Source organism: Felis catus, chromosome C1 (genome assembly GCF_018350175.1).
Source record: "Felis catus isolate Fca126 chromosome C1, F.catus_Fca126_mat1.0, whole genome shotgun sequence".
NCBI lineage: Eukaryota > Metazoa > Chordata > Mammalia > Carnivora > Felidae > Felis > Felis catus.
The window spans coordinates 159,208,726-159,232,701 of NC_058375.1; the positions used below are offsets into that span (position 1 = coordinate 159,208,726).

The window sequence follows — 23,976 nt, forward strand, 5'->3', positions numbered from 1 at the left end:
TTTTAATAAAAAATAAAAATAAATAAAATTGCAGACCCTGCCTCCAGCACTTCTAATGCCCCTTTCTTGCTTCAGTTTTCTTCTTTGGCACTTCTGTTTAACGTGCTAGCATATTTACTTTTCTCTTTCATTCGTTGTCTGCTTCCCCCACTAGAATATAGGTTCTTAAGAGCATAGCAATCTTTGATTTCCTTGTCACTGCTGTATCCCCCATAACAGCAAGAGACAAAGGTACTCAAAAATTATTTGTGGAATGAGTGAATGATATCTGGGAGGCAATTGAGGACCTTATATCGTACACATAATATATGTTTTATAATTATACAGAGTCTTTTTTTTAATTAATTAATTAATTTATTTATTTATTTAGCGTGTGTGTGAGTGTGAGCAGGGGAGGGGCAGAGAGAGGGAAAGACAGAATCCCAAGCAGGTTCCACACTGCCAGCACTGCCAGTGCAGAGCCCAACCTTGGGCTTGAACTCCCAAACCCTGAGATCATGACCTGAGCCAAGATCGAGTCGGACGCTCAACTGACTTAGCCACCCAGGCACCCCAATTACACAGAATCTTAAGTCTTCCCAGCAAATTAGAATCTTGAGCGTGGTACAGTGTGTATAATCTTCATATTAGTCCATAGACACTAAGTAAATAAAAGGTCAACAGGTCAGGGATCAAGGAGTATCTCCGGATACAGTTGGGCTTAATTTAATCTGTTTCCTGGCAAGTTTTCTAGAATTAAATGTTAGTTGCTCCAGGCAACATTGATTAAGATCCCAAATCAATTGTGTCACTGTCTACAAAAGTCCAGCAACAAAATGGTGCCAGAGGCTGAGAACACAGGCTCTGTGTCCACCGGACCTGGGTTTGTATCAGAATGTCTGGATGCCACCTGCACAGGGCACTCAGTCCGCCCCAGTTTCAGCTGTGAAAAGGGCACTCTGGTAGGACCTTCGCTGCTAGCACTGACTTGAGGATTAAACAAGAGCATCCAGTCACATCCTGAGCACAGAAAAGTGTGCTCAGCTATTCTGGCTGTGCTGTGGCCCTCAGCCCATGGTCGTGCATTTCTTTAGGTCACAGTGCACTTCCTCACTACTGCATCCGAGTTCCATCCCTGGGCCTGAGGCTGGTTTTGCCTTTGCTCCCTTGGCTGCTGACAAAGAACTGAAGTACGTTTTATGGGTTACTTTAAATGTGGGTTATTTTACGGGCTCTTGGTTGAGTGTCCTTTTTTCCAATAAGACAAGTATTCTCAGCAGAATGAAGAAAAGTCTTCTGCTCTTAACCTTAGACTTTACACATGACAGCTGCCTGCAATAAAGTAGTAAAGGAGAAAAAAAGAAATGAGAATACAAGAGCTGGCTAAGGCTGTGTGGGCTCACGGTTGGGGAAAAGCAATGAGGCAAACAAATATCAAATTTAAAGGACTCAGTGGGACTTGGGAAATTAGCATAAGTACATACATTTAACTAGTAGTGCTAACTTTGAGCAGTGACATTATGAAACATTTATTAGGCCTTTTGAGCCCTTTTGATGAATTTGTCCTTGAGCCATGCTCTAAAACTTAAAATAATTACGTGTCCAAGAACAAACTAATACCCATCTATTTAAGTATAACTTGTATATTCAACTTATTCAGCATTGATACTGGTTGGGATGCTGAGATACAGGGCATACCTTCAGAATCTTTGTAAAAGTTACCAAGTAGCCAAACGTAATTCAGAACAAATAACACAAACACTGTGATCGTTCTTTCATGTTTCCCTTTTTCCTGCAATAATGGTGATCTTATTTTGCGTGATTATTGTTTGTTTTCACTTCTTCTGTACTCTTTGTTTTTCCTTCATGTCATATATCAAAGCCCAGAAATAATGTTTTCCTTCTTTTGGAATCAACAAATGCTAATTAAACTAATAATGAGGTACCCCTCTTTTTTGTTGACCAAAGAGCTAAGCAAAGCTTAAAAAGACTAATAATACCCAGGGTTGGTGATATGAGGAGAAGTAGGTCCTTTCATACTTTTGCAGGTATGAATGTTAATTTTTATTGCCTTTTAGAGGAGAATTTGATGATATAATTCAAAAGCTATAAAATAGGCAAAGAGTTTGCTCACCCTTTGACTCAACAGCCTCAAATTAAGATTTATCCAAGAAGCAGGGGCACCTGCTCAGTCAGTTGAGTGTCCGACTTCGGCTCAGGTTATGATTTCACAGCTTGTGAGTTCGAGCCCCGTGTTGGGCTCTGTGCTGACAGTTCAGAGCCTGGAAGCTGCTTCAGATTCTGTCTCGTCTCTCTCTACCCCTCCCCCCACCTCTCTTAAATATAAATATAAAAAAAGATTTATCCAAGAAAATAATTGGATGAGTACTCATAACTATATGCACAGAATATTTCATGACTTGTTATTTATAATGTTGTAAAACTGGAAACAACTTAAATATCCAAAAGTAAGAGATAAAATCATTTATGATACTCACCCAACGTAATACTATGCAACCATGAATATGATATGCTTGCACACTTGCATATGTGTGTAGTGCACACAAATATAGCAAAAGATGCTCCTAACTTGCAAAGGTAAGTTAAAATGGCAAACATCTGAGCCTTTGTCTTTTTTAAATGTATATTATATGCATAGAAAAGCGTCTGAAAAAATATACATCAAGATACTAACAGATCCATTTGGTTGTGGAAATTATCCTTGATCTTCATTTTCTTCTCTTTAAATATCTATTTTGGATGATTCAATAATGAATTGTTTTTAGGTTTATTATTTCTTCTGAGAGAGAGCACACATGAGGGAGGGGCAGAGAGAGAGAGAGGGAGAAACCCAAGGAGGCTACCCACTGTCAGAGTAGAGCTGGACACAGGGCTTGAACTCACGAAACTGTGAGATCATGATCTGAGCCAAAATCAAGAGTCAAAAGTAGGACATTCAGCCAACTGAGCCACCCAGGCACCCTTATATGTTATTTTTTAATCAGAAAAAAAATTCTTCTTTATTCAGAAGGAGAAAAAAAAGGAAACATTTTACCACCAGTTCTTTTAGTCATTTGCTTTGGGGAGAAAGTCAAAGATTACTACACTTTCATTGATTAGTGAATGGTGAATATTCAGACCTCTTGGGAATTTGGAGCATCTTCAACTAAAAAATAAAGAAGAAAAGACAAAACTGATGAACACAACTCTGATGTCTCAAAGGCCAAGTGGCTTGTTCCCTTGGCTCTCCCTTCTTGAGCATAATTTGATAAAGCAGACCTTCACTAGATGATTTGCAGACGTTCTTAATTGGTCAGCATGTGGCACCAGATGAGTTAGTTACAATAGTAAGTTTTCAGTGTGGTTATGTTCAGTAGATTGTGGAAATGCACCAGGGTGCCTCCAACTCTGCCCAGAGTACAAGCGATGGCCTGGGTGGGGATGGGGCAGGAAAGGCTCTTCCAAGCTAAAGGGTAAAGGTGCAATGGCCGGGTGCGTCAGAGAGGAGACGACATTGCAGGAAAAGCACAGAAGTATGAATACAACCAGGTTTGGTGGGGGCATGGCAAATGCTTATTTGTTGTGATGGTGGTGATAGAGAATAAAGGCATTCTAGAAATCCTAGCTTTCCAAATTTCGTAATACAGTATGCATTACTTATACCTTTATGTTTACATGAAAATCTGTGTTCTTAGAACATTTTCCATTCTTCCAATCCTCTGTACCTTCAAAGCCATTTTAATAAATGTAAGAAAAGATGCACGGACACCTGGCTAAAACAAATCAGGGAAGAGTAGATGCACAGTGACAGTATAGGGAGATTCAGATATGGTGGTGTTCCACATTTGTACCCTCAGCCCTCACAATGTTCAGATTCCATATAAGTGCTAAATAAGAATTCTTCAGTTGCCAGTTGGGGTTTGATCTGTGGCCAGTTCACATGGAAACCCCGTTAGTGCTCAGGTCAGCTCAGGATCTTTTACAAAGGACGGTGTCCTTTTCTCTGATGACATTTTTTAAAAAATGTCTTTATTTACCTAACCCTGAACTTATCAAAACCATTTGCAAAGATGTTTATGTTTTCTATTACCCTTCATGGTAATTTCCATAAGGAAAGTTGCATGACTTATTTATCTTATGACTTATCTGAAATCCCCAAGATTCATGGGGATCCTACTATGTTAAAATATCTTGGTCTGAGCATATCTTTTGCAGGGTGGATTGGCTGGTGCTTCTTGGGAACAAGAAATTGACCTCTTCTTATTAAGAGCTCCATGTACAACAGATTTTTTTTTTCAGAGCTATCAAAGAAACAGGAGCAAATTTGCTTGGTTATGCTGATTAGCCTTTCTCCCAGGGCTACCACAGAAGACACACGAATTTACAATGAGAACTACTCAGACAGCAGGAAGCTAACAAATCAACCGACAATGAATTAGCTGCAACCTATCCTGTTTTGAAATTAGAATATACTTTCAAGTGTGAACGACTAATGAGTTTCTCAGTTTGTCTACAAGCCATTCTAAATTACAATTGATAAAAGATAAGACATAATCCTGCAAATTTTATCAGAGCTAATAAAAACTGCAAAAAGAAATTTAAATGAAGTTTATAAAATGGAGAGTCAGAGGGTAACCACTGTGTCTCTGTTCCCATCCAAGAAAAGTTTCCCTAACCCTAAAGTAGGAAAAGGCCCGTTACCAGACCAGATTGATGGATCAGATCCTCAACATTCACACAGAGCATGTGGCTTCCTTTAATTATAATGCATAAATCAGTCTCCAGAGTATATCAACCAACTAGTGAGAATATAGTCCAAATTATACTACTCACTGTAAAACCACACACTGGCATTCTACTTTTCAAATATGACTCTTGTGAGTTTGGTTCACAACTCCACTCTGAAAAAGTCATCACCCCTCAGTGAACTGGCAAACTCAATTTTGGAGCCTGTTAAAGCTGAGACCCAGTTTTGGAGTGCGGTGACTTCACCTAGTGCTGCCAACCCAGCATGACAAAGCCAGCTGGCCCCATGGATCTTTGCTGTAGAAGAAAAATGCTGGGGCATTCTCAGCAGCCATGCACTCAGGAGCCACCCTGCACCCGGCCTCTCATCCAGTCACACTGGGATGAGAGTTTAAGAAAGAATTAGATGTGAGTTTCATTTTGGGGGCTTTTTCAGGGCAGATGCCCAGCGGAAGCGCTGTCCCTGAGGCGTGACTCCTAGAACCCACAGCTGAGTGAACTGACTGCAGCAAAGCAGCAGAGCTGCTGAGCCCTGGAGGCAATCTGCTTAAGACTTCAGTCATGGCTTCAGAGAGGCTCAAAGAGCCCTTGGAATATGTAAGGAATCGAATGTAGACGGACAACTGCTTCCTATTTATTGCCATTTCGCATGTGTTTCCTAATAGAGGCTGAGGACACTATTGTATTTTTAAATATTCCTACAGTTTTAATGTTTATTATTTGAGACAGAGAGACAGAGCATGAGTGGGGAGGGGCGGAGAGAGGGGGAGACACAGAATCCGAAGCAGGCTCCAGGCTCTGAGCCATCAGCCCAGAGCCTGACGCGGGGCTCAAACTCACAAACTGTGAGATCGTGACCTGAGCTGAAGTCGGATGCTTAACTGACTGAGCCACCCAGGCACCCAATAATATCACACTTTAAAAATGAATAATTCCTGGGGTGCCTGGCTGGCTCAGTCAATAGAGCATGCGACTCTTATCCTTCAGGTTGTGAATTCAAGATGCACATTGGGCATGGAGCCTACTTAAAAAAATAAAATAAAATAATAAAAATTAATAATTCCTTAATATTATCTAATACCAGTTCATAGTCAAAATTTCCCAGTTGTCCTAAGAATGTCCTTTACACCTTTTTGTACAAGCCAGGGTCCAATTTAGGTCATTACCTTGCATTGAGTTGTTATGTCCCTAAATCTCATTTAATACATAATCCTCAGTTTCTCATGACACTTTTTAAGAAATTGAAGCTAATTATCTCATAAAATTATAGCTCACTTTCTGTATTTGTTTGCTTGATTCTTCGTGGTCTTATCTTGTCCCTCTATATCCTGCATTCTAGGTAAACTGTAAGTTAGATTTAAAGCTTTGATTACATTCAAGTGAGATGAAACAAAAAATATAAATGTCATGGATGATGTTGAATTCATCATATTGCCTCACATCGCAAGACAATGTTGTCTTGGCTAGTGGTGCTAAGACTGGCACTGGATTAAGATGGTGACCTTGTGATTTCTCCAGTGTTCTGTTAAACCTTGCTCTCCTTGTGACCTGAAAGAAGGACTCTGTGTGGCAGTGCTTTGGCACCATATGAATGTCCGTTCACTATCAACCATTTGTCTGAAGGTTTTATGAGCAATTGACAATCCTTGCCTAAATCAATAATTTCCTGTTGAAGTTTCCTTTTCTATGTCAGCAGGTTTTGTGCTGCCTTATTTTTTTAAGTTTTTATTTTAATTATAGTTAGTTAATATACAGTGTTGTATTAGTTTCAGGTGTACAATATAGTGATTCAACAATTACATACATCACTCTGTTCTCATCATGAAAAGTGCCCTCCTTAATCCCCATTATCTATTTAACTCAATCCTACACCCACCTTCCCCTCTGGTAATCATCAGTTTGTTCTAATTGAGAGTCTGTTTCTTAGTTTGTCTCTCTCTCCCTCTGTTTTGTTCCCCCCCTTTGCTCATTTATTTTGTTTCTTAAATTCCACATATGAGCGAAATCATATGGCATATGGTGTTTGTCTTTTTCTGACTGACTTATTTTGCTTAGCATTATACTCTCTAGCTCCATCTATGTCATTGCAGGTGGCAAGATTTCCTTCTTTTTTATGGCTGAATAATATTCCATTATAGATATATATACCACATCTTTATCCATTCATCTATTGATGGGCTGCTTCCATATCTTGGCTATTATAAATAATGTTGCTCTAAACATAGGTGAATACAAAGCATAAGAGACTCTTAAAAACTGAGAACAAACTGAGGGTTGATGGGGGGTGGGAGGGAGGGGAGGGTGGGTGATGGGTATTGAAGAGGGCATCTTTTGGGATGAGCACTGGGTGTTGTACGGAAACCAATTTGACAATAAGTTTCATATATTAAAAAAATAAATAAAAAATAGATAAATAAACATAGGTGAATATATCCCTTTGAATTAGTGTTTTTGTATCCTTTGGGTAAATACCCAGGAGTACAACTGATGGATCGTAGGGTAATTCTGTTTTTAACTTTTTGGCGAACCTCCATACTGTTTTCCACAGTGGCTGCACCAATTTGCATTTTTCCCAACAGTGCAAGAGGGCTCCTTTTTTTCCACATCCTCTCCAACACTTGCTGTTTCTTGTGTTTTTTATTTTAGCTATTCTGACAGGTGTGAGGTTATTCTCTCATTGGAGTTTTGATTTGCATTAAGTGATGATGAACATCTTTTCATGTGTCTGTTGGCCATCTGGTCGTCTTCTTTGGAGAAATGTCAGTTCATATCTTCTGTCCATTTTTAATTAGATTATTTGCTTTTTGGGTGTTGAATTTTATAAGTATGTATTTTGGATACTCTTTATCAGATATGTCGTTTGCAAATATATTCTCTAATTCCATAGGTTGCCTTTTAGTTTTATTGATTATTAACTTCACTGTGCAGAAGCTTTTTATTTTGATGTAGTGCCAATAGTTTATTTGTGGTTTTGTTTCCTTTGCCTCAGGACACATCATGTAGAAAAAAGTTGCTAACACCTGATGTCAGAGAGGTTACTGCCTGTGTCCTCTTTTAGGATTTTAATGGTTTCAGGTCTTGCATTTAGGTCTTTAATCCATTTTGAATTTATTTTTGTGTATGGTGTAAAAAAGTGGTACAGTTTCTTTATTTTGCATGTTGGTGTCCAGTTTTCCCAACACCATTTGTTCAAGAAACTGTTCTTCTCCCATTGGATATTCTTTACTGCTTTGTCAAAGATTAACTGACCAGATAGGTGTGGGTTAATTTCTGGGTTTTCTATTCTGTTCTATTGACCCATGTGTCTGTTTTTATGCCAATACCATACTGTTTTGATTACTGCAACTTTGTAATATAACTTGAAGTCCAGAATTGTGATGTCTCCAGCTTTGCTTTGCTCTTTCAGGATTGCTTTGACTATTTGGGGTCTTTTGTGGTTCCATGCAAATTTTAGAATTGTATATTCTACTTCTGTGAAAAATACTATTGGTATTTTGATAGGAATTGCATTAAATCTATAGATTGATTTGGGTTGTATAGACACTTTAACAGTATTTGTTCTTCCAGTCCATGAGCATGGAATGTCTTTCCATTTCTTTGTGTCCTCTGCAATTTCTTTCATTGGTGTTTTATAGTTTTCAGAGTAGAGGTCTTTCATCTCGTTGCTTAAGTTTATTCCTAGGCATCTTAATATTTTGGGTGCAATTATAAATGGGATTATTTTCTTGGGGCGCCTGGGTGGCGCAGTCGGTTAAGCGTCCAACTTCAGCCAGGTCACGATCTCGTGGTCCGTGAGTTCGAGCCCCGCGTCGGGCTCTGGGCTGATGGCTCGGAGCCTGGAGCCTGTTTCCGATTCTGTGTCTCCCTCTCTCTCTGCCCCTCCCCCGTTCATGCTCTGTCTCTCTCTGTCCCAAAAATAAATAAATGTTGAAAAAAAAATTTAAAAAAAAATAAATAAATGGGATTATTTTCTTAATTTTTCTTTCTGCTGCTTCATTATTTGTGTATAGAAATACAACAGATTTCTGCACATTGATTTTGTATATTGTGACTTTACTACATTCATTTATCAGTTCTAATAGTTTTCTGGTAGTCTTTCGGGTTTTCCATATATAGTATCATGACCTCTGCAATAGTGAAAGTTTTACTTCCTCCTCACTGTTTTGGATGCCTTTTATTTCTTTGTTGTCTGTTGTAGCTAGGACTTCCAGTACTATGTTGAATACAAGTGGTGAGAGTGGACATCCTTATCTTGTTCCTGACCTTAAGGGAAAGGCTGTCAGTTTTTCCCCATTGAGGATGATGTTTGCTGCGTGTTTTTCATATAGGCCCTTATTATGTTGAGGTATGTTCCCTCTACACCTACTTTATTTGAGGATTTTTATCGTGAATCGATGTTATACTTTGTCAAATTCTGGTGCACTATTTATGGACTAGTTATGACATGAACCAAGTCATTAGTTTCTTGAGCCTTGATTCCCTCACCTGTAAAATGAGTATAAAACAATAGAACCAAATTCACATGGTTGTTGGAAGCCTTATGTAACTATGTATCCATTCTTTGACAGTTGCCTGGTGACATGTATGCATGCAGTAAACATTGGCTATTTTTTACCATCGTGCTTTTCCTTATTTGGGGGATGACAGCTTATGGAGCATTATCATTCACTGCCAGTCTTAAGTCCTTGAGGCATATGACAACATATCTGATAAAATTGCTGAAAGGGAGTTGAGGCAGTTAGACTTTTGAAAAAAAAACTTACTTATACCGTTTTTTAAAGGCATTTTGGAATTTGTTTCAAACAAGGGTGGTTCAGATTAGTATTTCCTAAGGCATGTTAAAAGAACAAGTAGGACTCCGACACACTCACTGGGAGATGGGCGACACTGTTAAGATAACATCTGGGAAATGCTGTGTCTTCTTTTCCCCTGGTGGGGTTTCATTGTGCATAGTATTAAGTTAAAGTTTCCAGAAAGCTTCTTAGGAAAGAAACCTGCTTCAATCAAGTATTTGTTTAATCAGGGATTTTCTAATCTGTTTGCCTGTAGGCACTACTGACTCCACCTCCGCTTTTATAAAACCGCGTAACACATATAAACATTATATTGAGTTGCCTTAGATTCTTCCAAAGGCTTGAATGAAGAGGGGGTCACACAGATGGACTGACCCTCTGCAGAGAGTTGTAAGATGTCTGTCCTTGGCTTTGGATCCTAGAAAGCCATGCAAGTGAGTGGAGTTCTTAAGAGGTTCCATTTCCATGTTGGGGCAGGGAGGGCAGAAATTAGAGTGCCCATAGTAATATGACAGCTAAACTCTCCTCCTTAGATTTTCTCCAGACCTTACCAGGACTCCTAGAGGACTTCAGAGGCCATCTGTCCTTTAGGCCTCCCAGAGCCATGGGCCTTGCCGAGGCTGACAGGAATGAGTTCCTTGGGCTGGTGCATAGAAACCAAAGGGCACAGAGGGTGTCCAGTTTCAGAGGAAGACAGAGGTTTGGAGTCAGACCAACAGTGGTCAGTGTCTTAGCTCTGCCAGGTATTCACGTGATCCCTGGCCAAATCCTTTACCCTCTCTGAACTACAGTTTCATCATCTATATAATAGGGACAGTTAAAGTACTTAGCTCAAATTGTTGTGAGATTCTCATTAGATACATAAAAGCATTTTTAAAAATATGAAATGTTATATAAAAGCTCATTAACTTAATGTTAATGTTAAGGGTATTTTTAACCTGATCTTCATGGCCCATATTTTGGGGGTCCCCTAGTCATTCTTTTATTCATTCTTGTCAAATATTTATTGAGCCCTCACAACATACCAGCCACTAGGGTTAGGTGCTGATAGAGAGTACAGAATAAAGTAGAGCTGATCCCTGCCTTCTTAGAACTGACAGTCCATAGTGGGAGTCATACGATAAACAAATGTGTACACAAATCAGTGTATCATTATAGTCCCCTCTCCCCGGCTACTGATGTGATATTTTTTAAATGGGGATATTGCTTATTCTCTATTTATAGATGCATTTAGAAGGTAAATCCATGAACTGTTCACAGAAAATCCAGAAAACGAATTTATCAGTTTAAATAAGGAATAAGACTTTTAATAGAGAACCAGAAGAGACCTTAGGAATAGTTTATCTCAATCACTTCATTTTATAGATGAGGAAAACTAGAATACTAAATAGAATACTAAAGAAGTTTCCCCAGTCGTGTGTATGCATCTGAGTGTGTGAGTGCGTGAGGGAGTGAGTGTCTGTGAGAGAGAGAGAGAGAGAGAGAGAGCGATCCCAGAGATCTTGAGGCAGGAGTTAGAATCCAGATTTCCCTCCCCCTAATTTGTGCTTTCCACTCTGCTGGGGTCCAACTGCAAGGGCCGGCTCATATTTTAACAGTGAGTTATTATCACACTTTTATACAGTGGGTTTCAATTGCTAGAAATTGGGGACACAGCACAATTGATTTTTCCAAACTTTGCTCCATGAGACATTAATATTTTAATAGATGTTAGTAGTTTATCACTTTTTTAAGTTTATTTATTTACTTTGAGAGAGAGAGAGCGCATGCGAACAAGTCAGGGAGGGACAGAGAGAAAGAGGGAAAGAGAGAGAATCCCAAGCAGGCTCCATACTGTCAGCACAGAGCCCAATACGGGACTCAAACTCACGAGCTATGAGACCCTGACCAGAGCTGAAATCAAGAGTCAGATGCTTAACCGACTGAGCCACCCAGGTGCTCTAGTAGTTTATCACTTTTTGAGTTGTTTGGTCAAATTCGTTTAAGAAACTTTGCAGCCCTCCCCGCCAACCCCTGTGCCTTAGGAGTCCATAAATGAATACCATGACTGTAAAAGATCATTCCTGCAATAAGGAAGCCTCTTAACTATGTACAACTCAGCATTTCCCATATTTACTTGACTACGGGCTCTATTTTGAATTATTTCACAATTAATGTGATTAATGTGCTGGCTGGGAAGTCTAACCTTAGCATCAGTTTTGTTGGCTTCTTGGTAGAGTCTGGGAATGCCTAATAGTAAACTAAATTGTATCACACAACTTTAACAAGGGCAAGCTTCTTCAGTCTTAGGACCTCAGGCTGACTGTGGATATAGCAGCAATACCTAATAGGATGCATTTTCTTAAGTTGACGGTGTTCTTTTAACCAAGGACTAGAATGGGAAACGATGGGAACTTAGAATGTGTTCTGATCTATCTTTGGAGGAAAACAGTCCTCTGTAAGTTCTTAAAAATTATTTCAGTCCTTTTAAAAATTATTCTTATTTTTTTTTATTTTTTATTTTTAGGCATCCACAAGCCCAGTGTTCTCCAGAAGGGTATGATGTCTTCGCAGGACATCCAAATAAGGTAGCCAGATACCTTGACTCTTAAGTGACTGTGTATCTTTTACACTTGTCCCAGTTGGTGGTTGTGAAGCCTGTCTGTGGCTGCGTGGTCAGGTCATCCAAACATGAAACTGTTAGTGATATTTTGAAGTCTTTGAGACAAAAGCCCAGCTTGCTAAAGAACTTTGGTTCAGCAGAGAGACAGGGAGGTACAGTGAAGAGAGAATCAAAAGCCTGGAAATTTGCTGCTGAGAATAAATGCTAGCTGCTCCCTGAGGTGATTTGTCTGTGCACTCCACTCTCTACAGATGTTAGAGCCTCTTTTTGAGTAAGGACCCGAGGTTCTTTGGTAGCACTTTGATATCCTGCTCGAATTCAATATGTGAAATGGAGGCGTCTCTCTGTGACTTGGAGCCCACAGCAGGCTTTGAAGTCTGATCCAATTTTTGCTGCCTACTATTTGATGTTGAAAGGATGAAATGAAGAAAATGTACAGTTTTTGCCAGTAACTCTGCTGAGCATATGTAAGATTAAAAAAACAAAATCCTTTGGATGATGTACTTAGAAATGTTAAGTAGATTAATACCTTCCTATAGGTTTTCTTTTTTCTTTCTTAGGGATAAAAATTAAGTATAGGAGAAAACCAGCACAGAGCTGTTTTTTATATTCTGGACTATAATTAATTGAAGAGGGGGCTAGGTTGACTTGTTCAGAGGAAGAAATAAATGAATTAAGCAAAAGGTGCTGAGACTTTGCTACTAATTGCCCCAAGGGGAGGACCTCCACTCAATTCTAATGCAACACGGGGGTGACTCACAACATGACCCCAATATACTTAGCTCCTTCCTCATATCATCAGGGTTAAAGGTCCTTTAGTTAAATGGAAGCTATGTCCTTAAGGCCGCTTCATCAGAAGATTAATGTTTCTTTTACTGGGTCTTTCTGAAGCACTCCGTTTCTGGGACTGATTTGCTGTCTTCTCAGACATGCCATGCTGCCCCAGGTCGCCCAGCACTGAGTCCTTCCAGGGGAGCCCCTGCAAAACCTGGTAAGAAGAACATTTCGAATCGCATGCTGCTTCTACCCTTTGCACACTTGTGTACGTTTTGATGCATTGTTTAGGCGGGACTGTCTATAAGGTAGGACTCGCTCGGATAGTAATATGACCTAATGTTAGCAAGAAAGTTCAGGTTTGCACTGCCATAAAGGCTGGATTAAATGTAGCCATTTACTGCCTTCTCATGCCACTCAAGTTTACTTCTTTGAGGGAAGAAAATGAATATCAAAGGCTATTATTTCCCTTTATCTGTTAAGAACCTCAGACTAGGAAACTGCTTCACAATTTCATTTTGTCAAAGGAAGGATAAACAACTGACCAGCTTTCAGTGGAGCAGATCATTCTGGGTCAAAATCTAGGGCTTGGTAAAGCATATGGGTTAAGAGAGTAGTTCTGCTCTCTTGGCAACACTACCATTCTTTCAGCAGGAATACACACATCTTGCCACTCTCCTTTGGGAAATAGCTACTTATGGCCTCTTTTCTAAATGCTTTGCTTTAGAATATGGGGAAAGTTTGGGGGCTTATGTGTGGCTATAATCAGTACTTCTGGAAGATAAAATAGAAGCACGATGATAAGAAACATTTATGAACCAGAAGATACTAAGAACAGTGTGGATCATTCCAAAGAAAGAAACCTTTTCAACTTAAAATACTGACATTACACTTAATGTCAACCTCATCTATTTTTCTGAAGTATGCAGTAGATTCTCAGTTCTCTCCAAATTTCTTCTTAGCCTGTTTTCCAATGATAAAGTGGTACAATATGAAGTGGGAAATGTACAATAAATGTGTTAGGATCTTCAGTCCATATGGAACTTAAGCTCTTGGAAGGAGACAAGAGAAGACGAGTGTACTATAGCAGAACCTTTTAAATGGATATGCAGAAAATGATAAATCTGTCAAAGAGAATATTTTCTCCACAGTATTCAGGGTTCCCACATAGCCAGATAGCATTTAGGAATAAAGCCATAATGAGGTAGGGGTAGGAGTAGTGCAAACAAAGAGGAAAACTTAGGGAAAAGACAGTGTGGTGGAGCAGAATCCATTATGCAGGAATTTGCTTGGCCTTTTTCTCTATCCAAACAATCTCTACCTTTTAATTGGGTTGTTTAGACCATTTACACTTAACATGATAATTGATATATTTTGGTTTGAGTCTATCATTTTGCTATTTGTTTTCTATTTGTCCCATCTGATCTTTGTTATCTTTTGGCATTCTACTTGAAAATACACATAAAAAGAAAAATTTGAAGTATGATTGAGTAGCCAAAGGCACAGATTCTGGAGTGAGACCTCCCTGGATTCAAATCTCTTTTCTCCCGTGTAGTGTTAATCAAGTTATGAAACAGCTCCTTATCTCGGTACTTACACATGTAAAATGAGGGAAATAGTCATTCACAGCTGAGGGGTTGTACTGAGGATTAAATGACCTAATAGTATAAGTAAAGAGTATAGTGTGGTGTCTGGTTCACGGTAAGGGTACCTTGTTTTCACTGCTGCTGTGGTAATGATTGCTATTGATATTATATAAATGCAAACCAATCTATAAGTATGAAAAACGGGTAGAGAAATAAAGTTCTTATTGTAAGGCCCTAAATTTTGGTAGGAGTTTAGAGGGAGTAAGAACAGGTTATATTTGGAATTAACTATTAAAGAGATTTGTTGGATTACAGTCATCTTTCCCAGTCTTTAGGAAAGTATCCTCAAAGCCAAACTTATTAATAAGCTACACATCTGACTTGCTATAAATGGCTCATATGCACTTTCCTCTCACAACTGTGTTTTCCTTCCAATCTAGGTGGTTTTCTCTTGGGTCTGCCGCCATCACCATTACTTCTTACACTCTTCTAAGTAACATCCTGAGTAGTCTTCCTGCTTCCATTCTTTTCCTCCTTCAACTTCTCTTATCACAGATACTTGAGGAGCTTTTCTAAAGCATACCCTGATCTTGACATTCCCTTTCTCTTTATTCCTCTATGGCTCCTCACTGCTTCAGCATCAACTCTAAACTTCTTGGCGTGCTACTCAAGGCTGTCTCTGTTATGGGCTTAATCTTCCTTTCCTAAGCTCTATCTTCCACTGATCTCTCTTTCTCAGTCTGTGCTTCAGAATATCCAAACTGTTCTCTGTTCTGCAAGCCTGCCTAGTATATCCTTTCTCACCTCTGTGACTATGCCCATGCTGATCCCTCTGCCCCACTATCCTGCTTCCCTGTTCACATTCAGTCCACTCCATTCTTGAGTCCCCAGTGATTCCCATCTTCTGTGCCCTTTGACTTTTCTTGTAGTACTTATCACATCCTGCCTTACATTATAATTATTTTCATTCATCTACTAAATTTTAAACTCTCTGGGGTTGTATCTTTTCATTTCTGTGTTCTCTCCTCACAGCCTCGCCTACATCCTCTGACTAAATTCTTGAGCATCCAAAGCCCTGATGAAATATCATGGAAGCAAGAATGTAATGAAGCTCTTGAATGAGCCAGAGAAAAGTTTTAAAATGTGTTTTTAATAATCCTAGAACAAAGCAAATGTCTCTTAGTCACCCCGAAATAGGTATAGCGTACGGGTAGAACAAGTTAAAATGATCCAAGCTGTTTCATTTTGTTGCTGTTGTTTTGGGTAGGGAGAGAAGGAGAGGTTTAGGCAGGAAAATGCATTACGTAAATCAAATTCCCCTTGACCTTAGAAGGCAGCAAAGATGGATTGAAGAACAAAAGCTTTCCAGTTTTATGTTTTCAAGGTTATCGGCTGCAGAAACAAGAGTATATTCGGTAAGAGACATTTTAGCAAGTTATACCTTTGTATTTAATTTTTTGCCTTGAATTACTCACTATTTCAACCCACGTTTCTTTGAAAGACTGAATGGGAATATGGTGATCTTTTCAGTGTAAGAAAAAAAAACCCACTAACATCCAACAAGTTTGCCTTCTAACCTGCAGTGAGTGCTAATAACTTCACTGTTCTATGAAATGGTCTGGTGGGTTGGGGGATGGAGGGAGGCAGGGAATAATCTAAAGTTACTCAGGCCAGCTCTGCTCAGGGCAGGCATGCAAAGAAGTATACAGATGTGGGGCTTGTACAAAGGCTGTCTTCCGCCCCTGTCAGAGAGTCTAGGAAGTGTGCTTAATTGGTCTGTTTGAGCCTGATTCATTCTAAACATGGGAGAGGAAAGCACAGTATACCCAGGAAGTGCATAATACAAATCACTTTGCCACTAATCCAAGGAGTGAAATTATTTAATTAGACTGATAGGCATATATACAGACCTCATCTGATTTTACTGTTTAAAAATGTATTCTTTTGACATTTGTCCTTATATTTATTTATTCATTTATTTACTCGACAATTATTAACACTTACTGAGTGCCAAGAACTGTCCTGTGCCAGGACTCCTCACATTGTTTTAAAAGACCAGTTTGAGGTTCATTATTTTAATTTCCTTTTTTTTGTTGTTAAAAACTTTTTTAATGTTTACTTATTTTTGAGAGAAAGAGAGAGAGAGCATGAGCAGGGGAGGGACAGAAAGAGAGGGAGTCACAGAATTCAAAGCAGGCTCCAGGCTCTGAGCTGTCAGCACAGAGCCTGATGTGGGGCTCGAACTCACAAACTATGAGATTGTGACCCGAAGCAAAGTCAGACACTTAACCGACTGAGCCACCTAAGCGGTCCGTTGTTTTAATTTCTAATTTGCACAGTCAGATACTTTTATGAATACAGTAAAAATGAATTATAGTTGACCCTTCAACAATGCAGGGGTTAGAGGTGCTGAGCTCTGTGCAGTAAAAAATCCATGTCTAACTTTTGATTCATCAACAATTTAAAAAAAATTTTTTTTAATGTTTATTCATTTTTGAGAGATAGAGAGAGACAGAAAATGAGCATGGGAGGGACAGAGAGAGAGGGAGACACAGAATCTGAAGCAGGCTCCAGGCTCTAAGCTGTCACCCAGAGCCCGACGTGGGGCTCGAACCCATGAACCATGAGATCATGACCTGAGCCAAAGTCGGACACTCAACCGACTGAGCCACCCAGGCACCCCTGATTCATCAACAATTTACTAATAGCCTACTGGTGACCTGAAGCCTTACTGATAACATAAGCAGTTGGTTAACACATATCATGTATATGTTATATACTGTATTCTTACAGCAATACGTAAATTTTAATTTTTTTCAGTATTTCTAAACTGTGCAGTTCATCTGAGAGTTTTTTCAAATTGTTGCAAATCTCAAAAAAATTTTTTTTCCAACATATTTATTGGAAAAAAAAAACGTGTATAAGTAGACCCACACGGTTCAAACCCATGTTTTTCAAAGGCACCCTACTAGATAAACAGTCACATATTTGGATGTTGTGTCAATATTAAATTTATCTAGACTTTTCTAAATTTCTTACTCTAATTTGTTTCCTAATCTTGTTGGGACAGGTAGCAGGGAATCAGCCTACAGACCCCATACATCACTAGCACTGTCCTAGGCATGTGTGATACATCAGGGAACAGCAGTAAAAAATTCCTGTCCTCACAGTGCTATGTTTCAGCAGAGGGAAATGACAATAAACAATAAGCATAATACAAAAGTCAGTAGTATGGGATGTTAGAAGGGCCAGGTGTTAATACCGCTAGCGAGATTAGGAGTGGCCAAAGTGCACGAGAGGAGTGTTTGGGGGGTAGTTGCGCTTTTAAATAGGGTGGTTTGGGTGGGCTTTATTGAGAAAGCTTGAAAGTGGTGAGCTAATTAGCCATGCAGTATTTGGAGGAAGAGCATTCCAGGCAAAAGGAGTACCTATGGCAAAGGCCCGGCATACAGGGAATAGGTGAGGAGTAGAAAGAAGCCCATGTGGTAGGAGCTGGGAGAGCAAGGAGAATGGTAGGTGGGGAGGAGACAGATGACGTGGGTTAATACTACTGTTTTTGTTTATTTTAACTTTTATTTATTAAGTAATCTCTGTCCCCAACATCGGGCTCAGACTCATAACCTGAGATCAAGAGTCCCATGCTCTATCAACTAAGCCAGCCAGATACCACCATATTTCTTTTTGAAGGTCAGAAAGTCATTACACTTGCTGAGAGTAACTTTAACTACACTGGGGCTTAAAGATGGAGCATGGCACCTTTGGAGGGAGCGGTGGAGCAAGTGGGATTGCACCAGCCTCCTGAAGGGAACACAGTTGGCAGTGCACCATGCTGGGGAGTGGTAGAGCCTTTGGAGAGTATCTAAGTCAGGTTTAGTGATCTGATTTCACGTCTTTCATGGCCTGTCCACCCCGCACTTCTATCCAGTCTAATGCCATCTTCTTCATTATTTTTCATTCTTGCTTGCTGCTCATTACTAACTCTTGTTAATTTTGGCATTGGTTCAGCTATCAGAAGGCAAATTTGGGCTCTATTTTATCCTTGGAATTCTTTTTTTTTTTTTAAGTTTATTTATTTATTTTGAGAGGGAGAGAGAGAGTGTGTGTGAGTGGGAGAGGGGCAGAAAAAGAGGTAGAGATAGGATCCCAAGCAGGCTCCACAGTGTCAGCATGGAGCCTGATGCGAGGCTCAAACCCTTGGAACTCTTAATCCCAGGTTGACCAAACATCTCAGTTTTCCTAGAACTGAAGGGTTTTCCAAGATGTGAATTTTCAGTGCTAACACCAGGATAAACCCAGGTAAACTGGGATGAGTTGGCCACCCTATTACAATAGTAGAAGTTGAATTTGATTTTTTTTTTTTTTTGAGTAGATTCGCTGTATCAGGCAAGACAAAGCCTTAGATCCACGTGTCAGAATTGCCTCACACTGCCTGCCTATTGGAAGGGGTTACCAGCAGATTGCCAAACAGCAAGCACTATGACTGTAAAGGGCTCAGACATCACCCATTTGACAGAGAGAGTGTTCCTACAACAGAGTCTCAAAGGCAACATGATCCCTATTAGGAAAGCACATGGAAACCAAACCCTACATAGAGAAAAGGCTACGGGCCTTGCTGGCCTGCATCTAGCCCAATCATAGAATGCCATGCACGAGACTTTGAGGCCTCTCTTGTGTAGTCCCTAGTGCTCTGAATCCCTGCCATTTTCAACTCCCATTGGGCTGAGACATCTTTTCTTCTTGCCTGGGTGCCACAGAATTCAACGTAAACCCTCATCAGTGAGACTGGTAAAGCCTGTCTCAGGACTTTTCTCGATGGGATAATAAAGGGATTAAAGAGATAAAATTCTTACTGTTGGCGAGGGAAGTAGAAAAAAACACCACCTTGTTGGATACAGGTGTGCTGTTTCAAAGGGGCACATGCACCCCAATGTTTATAGCAGTGCTATTGACAATAGCCACAGTATGGAAAGAGCCCAAATGTCCATCAGCGGATAAATGAATGGTATATATATATACAATGGAATATTACTCAGCAATCAAAAAGAACAAAATCTTGTCATTTGCAACTACATGGATGGAACTAGAGGGTATTATGCTAAGCAAAATAAGTCAGTCAGAGAAAGACAAATATCATATGACTTCACTCATATGAGGACTTTAAGATACAAAACAGATGAACATAAGTGCAGGGAAGCAAAAATAATATAAGAACAGGGAGGGGGACAAAACATAAGAGACTCTTAGAGAATAAACAGAGGATTGCTGGAGGGGTTGTGGGAGGGGGATGGGCTAAATGGGTAAGGGGCATTAAGGAATCTACTGAAATCACTGTTGCACTATATGCTAACTAACTTGGATGTAATTTTAAAAATTAATTTAAAAATAAGTAAATAAAAAATAAATGTAAATTTATGGGAAAAAAAACCCCACCTCCTTGTTAAAGGATCTTTTTGGACACGTGGTGCTCAGACTTTAGTGGGTATCGGAATCACTGAGCCTATTCCACAGTTTCCGATCTGGGGGAGAGCAGAGGTGAGGGGGATTTGCATTTTTATCAAGTTCCCAGGTGACTTCACCATGCTGGTCTGGGGACTGGCCTTTGAGAACCATTGCTCTAGATGTCCCCTATCTCTATGATACTACATTGAATCGGAAAAAGTGAACTGTAAATTTAGGGCTTCCTATTCGTTCAGCAAACACTTATCAAGCACCTACTGTACATCAACTGCAGGCCAGGAAGTAAAATAAGACACTTAAGAGACTAATGTATTTCTAATATCTTGGTCTTTGCAGCTGTTATTTTCCAAAGCAGGCTTGGGAATACACTAGTGTCCTTATTTATCTCAAGTGGTCTCATTAAATTCTGGGGAAATTGTCAAGAACAAAGTTACATTTACTTGTAACTTTGCTATAGAGGAGGAGGAGGGAAGTGTTCCAGATTTTGATAAAGTTTCTCAGTTTTTAAAACTGTTAGGAATTATTGCTTTTAACGGCTATCTCTATTTTATCAACTCTGCCAGCCTTTACCAGCCTCCCTTAAGGCAAAATTGTTCTAAACCCCACCAGATCTGAACACTTGCACATATGTCTAATACGTATGTCATCACCATAAGGCTTGTGTTCTGGTTTTTTGCAAAAGAATTTAGGCAAGGCCAGCGTAAGGATTGCACGGTTTGAGGCTTTGGGGCGTGAGGGTGGAGGGTGGAAGGAAGAAGAGGAGGGTAGATTATAGTTTTCCTAATCCCAAATTTCATTTCTAATTCAGCCCTATTTATATTAATTATATACCTTACTTCTTTTGCTCAAAAGACTTCTCTCATTTTTACCAGATCTAGGTTTGGGGTTGGTTTGTTTTTGTTTTGTTTTATTTTGTAATTTTGGCGAATGCGAACGGAGTGCCAGGACATCAGTTGGAGTCATGGCAGATTACCCCAATTTGAGGCTTCTGTCCAAAATTGTGATTTTCAGGAGGAATTTTGTAGGTTAACTGTCAAAAGGAGAACATTCATTTTGGTGCCCCATTTCCCCTGAAACTTGGGGGGTCTGGATGATAAGGAAGAAGGGATCCACATAGGTGGACCTATATGGTCCACATAGGTCAGCACTCCACCCACACGTCAGCCAGCTAAGGCGACGAGATCCTGACTTGCCTGCACAGTCGAGGATGGAAGGGAGGTGGCCACAGCCCAGGAGGTCTCAGCCACCATTTTCAAGGCTACGTACCTCAGGGAAGGCCTGGTGACAGACAGGCTTTTCTCATTCCTGCAACTCATTAAAACATGTTACAAAGTTGCATAGTTTGGGGCCATTATTTCTTCCCAGACTGTTACTGCCAACGTATCTGAGGAAAGTTCAGCAGGAACTTTTCCGGTGCTTTCCTGAGTGTGTTGGGTCAGGATGCACTTTTTGCCGATGCCAAATTAGGTTCTGGCATTGACCCAGGACATCAGGAGTGCAGCTGCCAAACAGCACAAGGCAGGGTGTGTGAGGCAAGTTAGGCTCCTTGGCTTCCAGAATTGGATGTTGATGGCATGACTGTAAAACGTGCTGAGAGGAATTTTATTTTTAAATTCTTTTGTTACTTGATGTATTTGAAACAGCACATACTCTATAGACTATCCTGTTAACCTTGGCTGCCTCGTTTGTTTCATTTTAAAGGATTCTTTTCAACTTTAAAATTAAACATCCAGTTACATAGTGGTAGGAGTGAGGAGTGGAGTGATTTTTCTTCTTTTTACTTTTGTTTATTTTCCAAGATTGGGAGTAATACTTTTTTTTAATTGATAGAGTTGTTGGGTTTTTTTTTTTTCAGTAGTTTTGGGTTTTCAGAAAATTGAACAGAAGGTACACAACTCTCATATACTCCCTTACCTCTTCCCCTCCCCAGGTTTCCCCTATTATTAACATCTTGCATCATTGTGGCTTTACAATGATGAACCAATGTTGATAGATTATTATTGACTAAAGTCCATAATTTACATTCGGGCTTACTCTGTGTTGTACCGTCTGAGTTTTGACAAATGTGTAATGACATGTAACCACCACTACAGTCCCATACAGAGTAGTTTCACTTGCCTAAAAGTCCCTTATGGCTCCACCTATTTATCCCTCCCTCCCTCCCTCCCACTACACTCATGGCAACCTCTATTTTGGAGGGGGTGTGTGTTGGCTGCTATTGTTTGTTTTTGTTGCTGTTGTTGTTTTACTGTTTACAAGTCGCGTCTTTTCCAGAACGGAAATACAGTTGGAACCATACAGTACAGAGCTGCGTTTGAGCTCTCTGATTGATGTCTGCGTAGCTTGAGAGCCCATTTCTTTTTATTGCTGAAAATATTCTATCGTGTGGCTATGCCACAGTTTGTTTATCCATTCACCTATTAAAGGACGTTTTGGGTGCTTCCAAGTTTTGGCAATTATAGAATAAAGCTGCGATAAATACTTTGTTCAGGTTTTTATGTGAATGTAAGTTTTCACTCTTGGATAAATGCCGAAGAGTATGATTGCTAGATTATATGGTGAGAGTATGTTTAGCTTTGTAAGAAGCTGCCAGACTGTCTTCCCAAATGGCTGTACTATTTCGTACTCTCACCAGCAGCGAATGAGAGCTCCTGCTGCTCCACATCTCCACATCCTTGTCAGCATTTGGTGTTATCAGTGTTTTGGATTTTGGCCATTTTAATAGACGTGTCATAATATCTCGTTGTTTTAGTTTACATTTCCCTGATGTCTTATGATGTGAAGCAACATTTCATATGGTTGGTTGCCACCTGTATATCTTTGGTGAAATATCTCTGCAGATCTGTTACCCAGTTTTGAATTGTGTTGTTTGTTTTCTTATTGTTAAGTTTTAAGAGCTCTCTGTATATTTTGGATACCAGACCTTTTTCAGATACCTTTTACAGCTATTTCTCTCAGTTTCTGGCTTGTCTTTTCATTTTTTTTTAAACAGTATCTTTGGCAGAGCAGTAATGAATTTTTTTAATGTATATATAATCAGGGAGAAAATATTCTTAGGTCAGCCTGACTCCCATCTTAGCTTAGCACCCATTCCCCATGCAAGCAAGTAAGAGCAGCCTGAGAGGAACAAGGTAATCTGTTGTTTAGTTTTTGAACATATGACACCCTGATACAAGGTGTTCCCTAAATTAAATGTAATCAACTTTAAGTGCTATAGGGAGGCAAGACAGACATAGTCCAAAATTAAATAAGGGGGAAAAAAAAAACTTGATTGTATGATTATCTGCAGAACCATAAGATTTTCCCCCCGTTTTCATTTTTCTATGTGTTTCCAGTTTCCTTGCTCCTCATACTCCTTTAAGTAACTAGAGTTCCTAAAATGACCAGGAAAACTGGGGTTGTCAGCTTCCAGTAAAAACTATATTTAGCAAAGAAATATTGTTGGCTTAAATTCAGAGAGGGCTGGGAGAGAGTGAAGTGCATCCTTATTACTCATTCATTCAGATATTCAGCAGATGTCTGCTGAGTGTCAACTAAGTGGCAGGCACTGTGCTGGGTGCCTGCAGACAGCAGGATCCAGGCTTGTCCTTGTGAAGTTTACATTCCAAGGGAGAAATGGACAAGTAGCTCCGAAATCAAATCTCCTTTGACTGAGGTGTTAATAAGAGCAAGCAGTGGAGCTGAGCTACAAGGATGCTGGGTCTGGGGTGGAAGGGGGGTGGGGGGAGGAGAAGGGTCACACAGGCTAAAACCAAAGCTGAGAACCGAAGGAGGGATAGAGAAAGGGCCAGGCAAAGAGGGGAGAAAGGTGTTTCCAGACCTTTGACTGTTCCCTTTCCACACCAGGGAAAGCTCACATGGGAGAGATAGGAGATTTTGGTTGTTCTTGTTTTTATAGTTTTTAAAATGATGAAATGAGGGGCGCCTGGGTGGCTCAGTCGATTAAGCATCCGACTTCGGCTCAGGTCATGATCTCGCGGTTCATGAGTTCAAGCCCCACGTCAGGCTCTGTGCTGACAGCTTGGAGCCTGGAGCCTGT

General features: G+C 39.9%; 1 protein-coding gene across 8 annotated transcripts in view; it reads left to right on the forward strand.

The window, feature by feature from the left end:
• The window catches only part of MYO3B (myosin IIIB), a 475,983-nt gene that overhangs the window by 373,618 nt on the left and 78,389 nt on the right, over positions 1-23,976 (forward strand). For 7 of the 8 annotated variants that reach the window (XM_045033929.1, XM_045033933.1, XM_045033932.1 and 4 more), the window contains 2 exons: positions 12,025-12,085; positions 13,012-13,111. The exons of the other annotated variant lie outside the window; for it this stretch is intronic. In XM_045033929.1, coding sequence (XP_044889864.1) covers positions 12,025-12,085; positions 13,012-13,111 — 161 coding nt within the window. The remainder of the gene's footprint in view (positions 1-12,024; positions 12,086-13,011; positions 13,112-23,976) is intronic. 8 annotated transcript variants of the gene reach the window in all.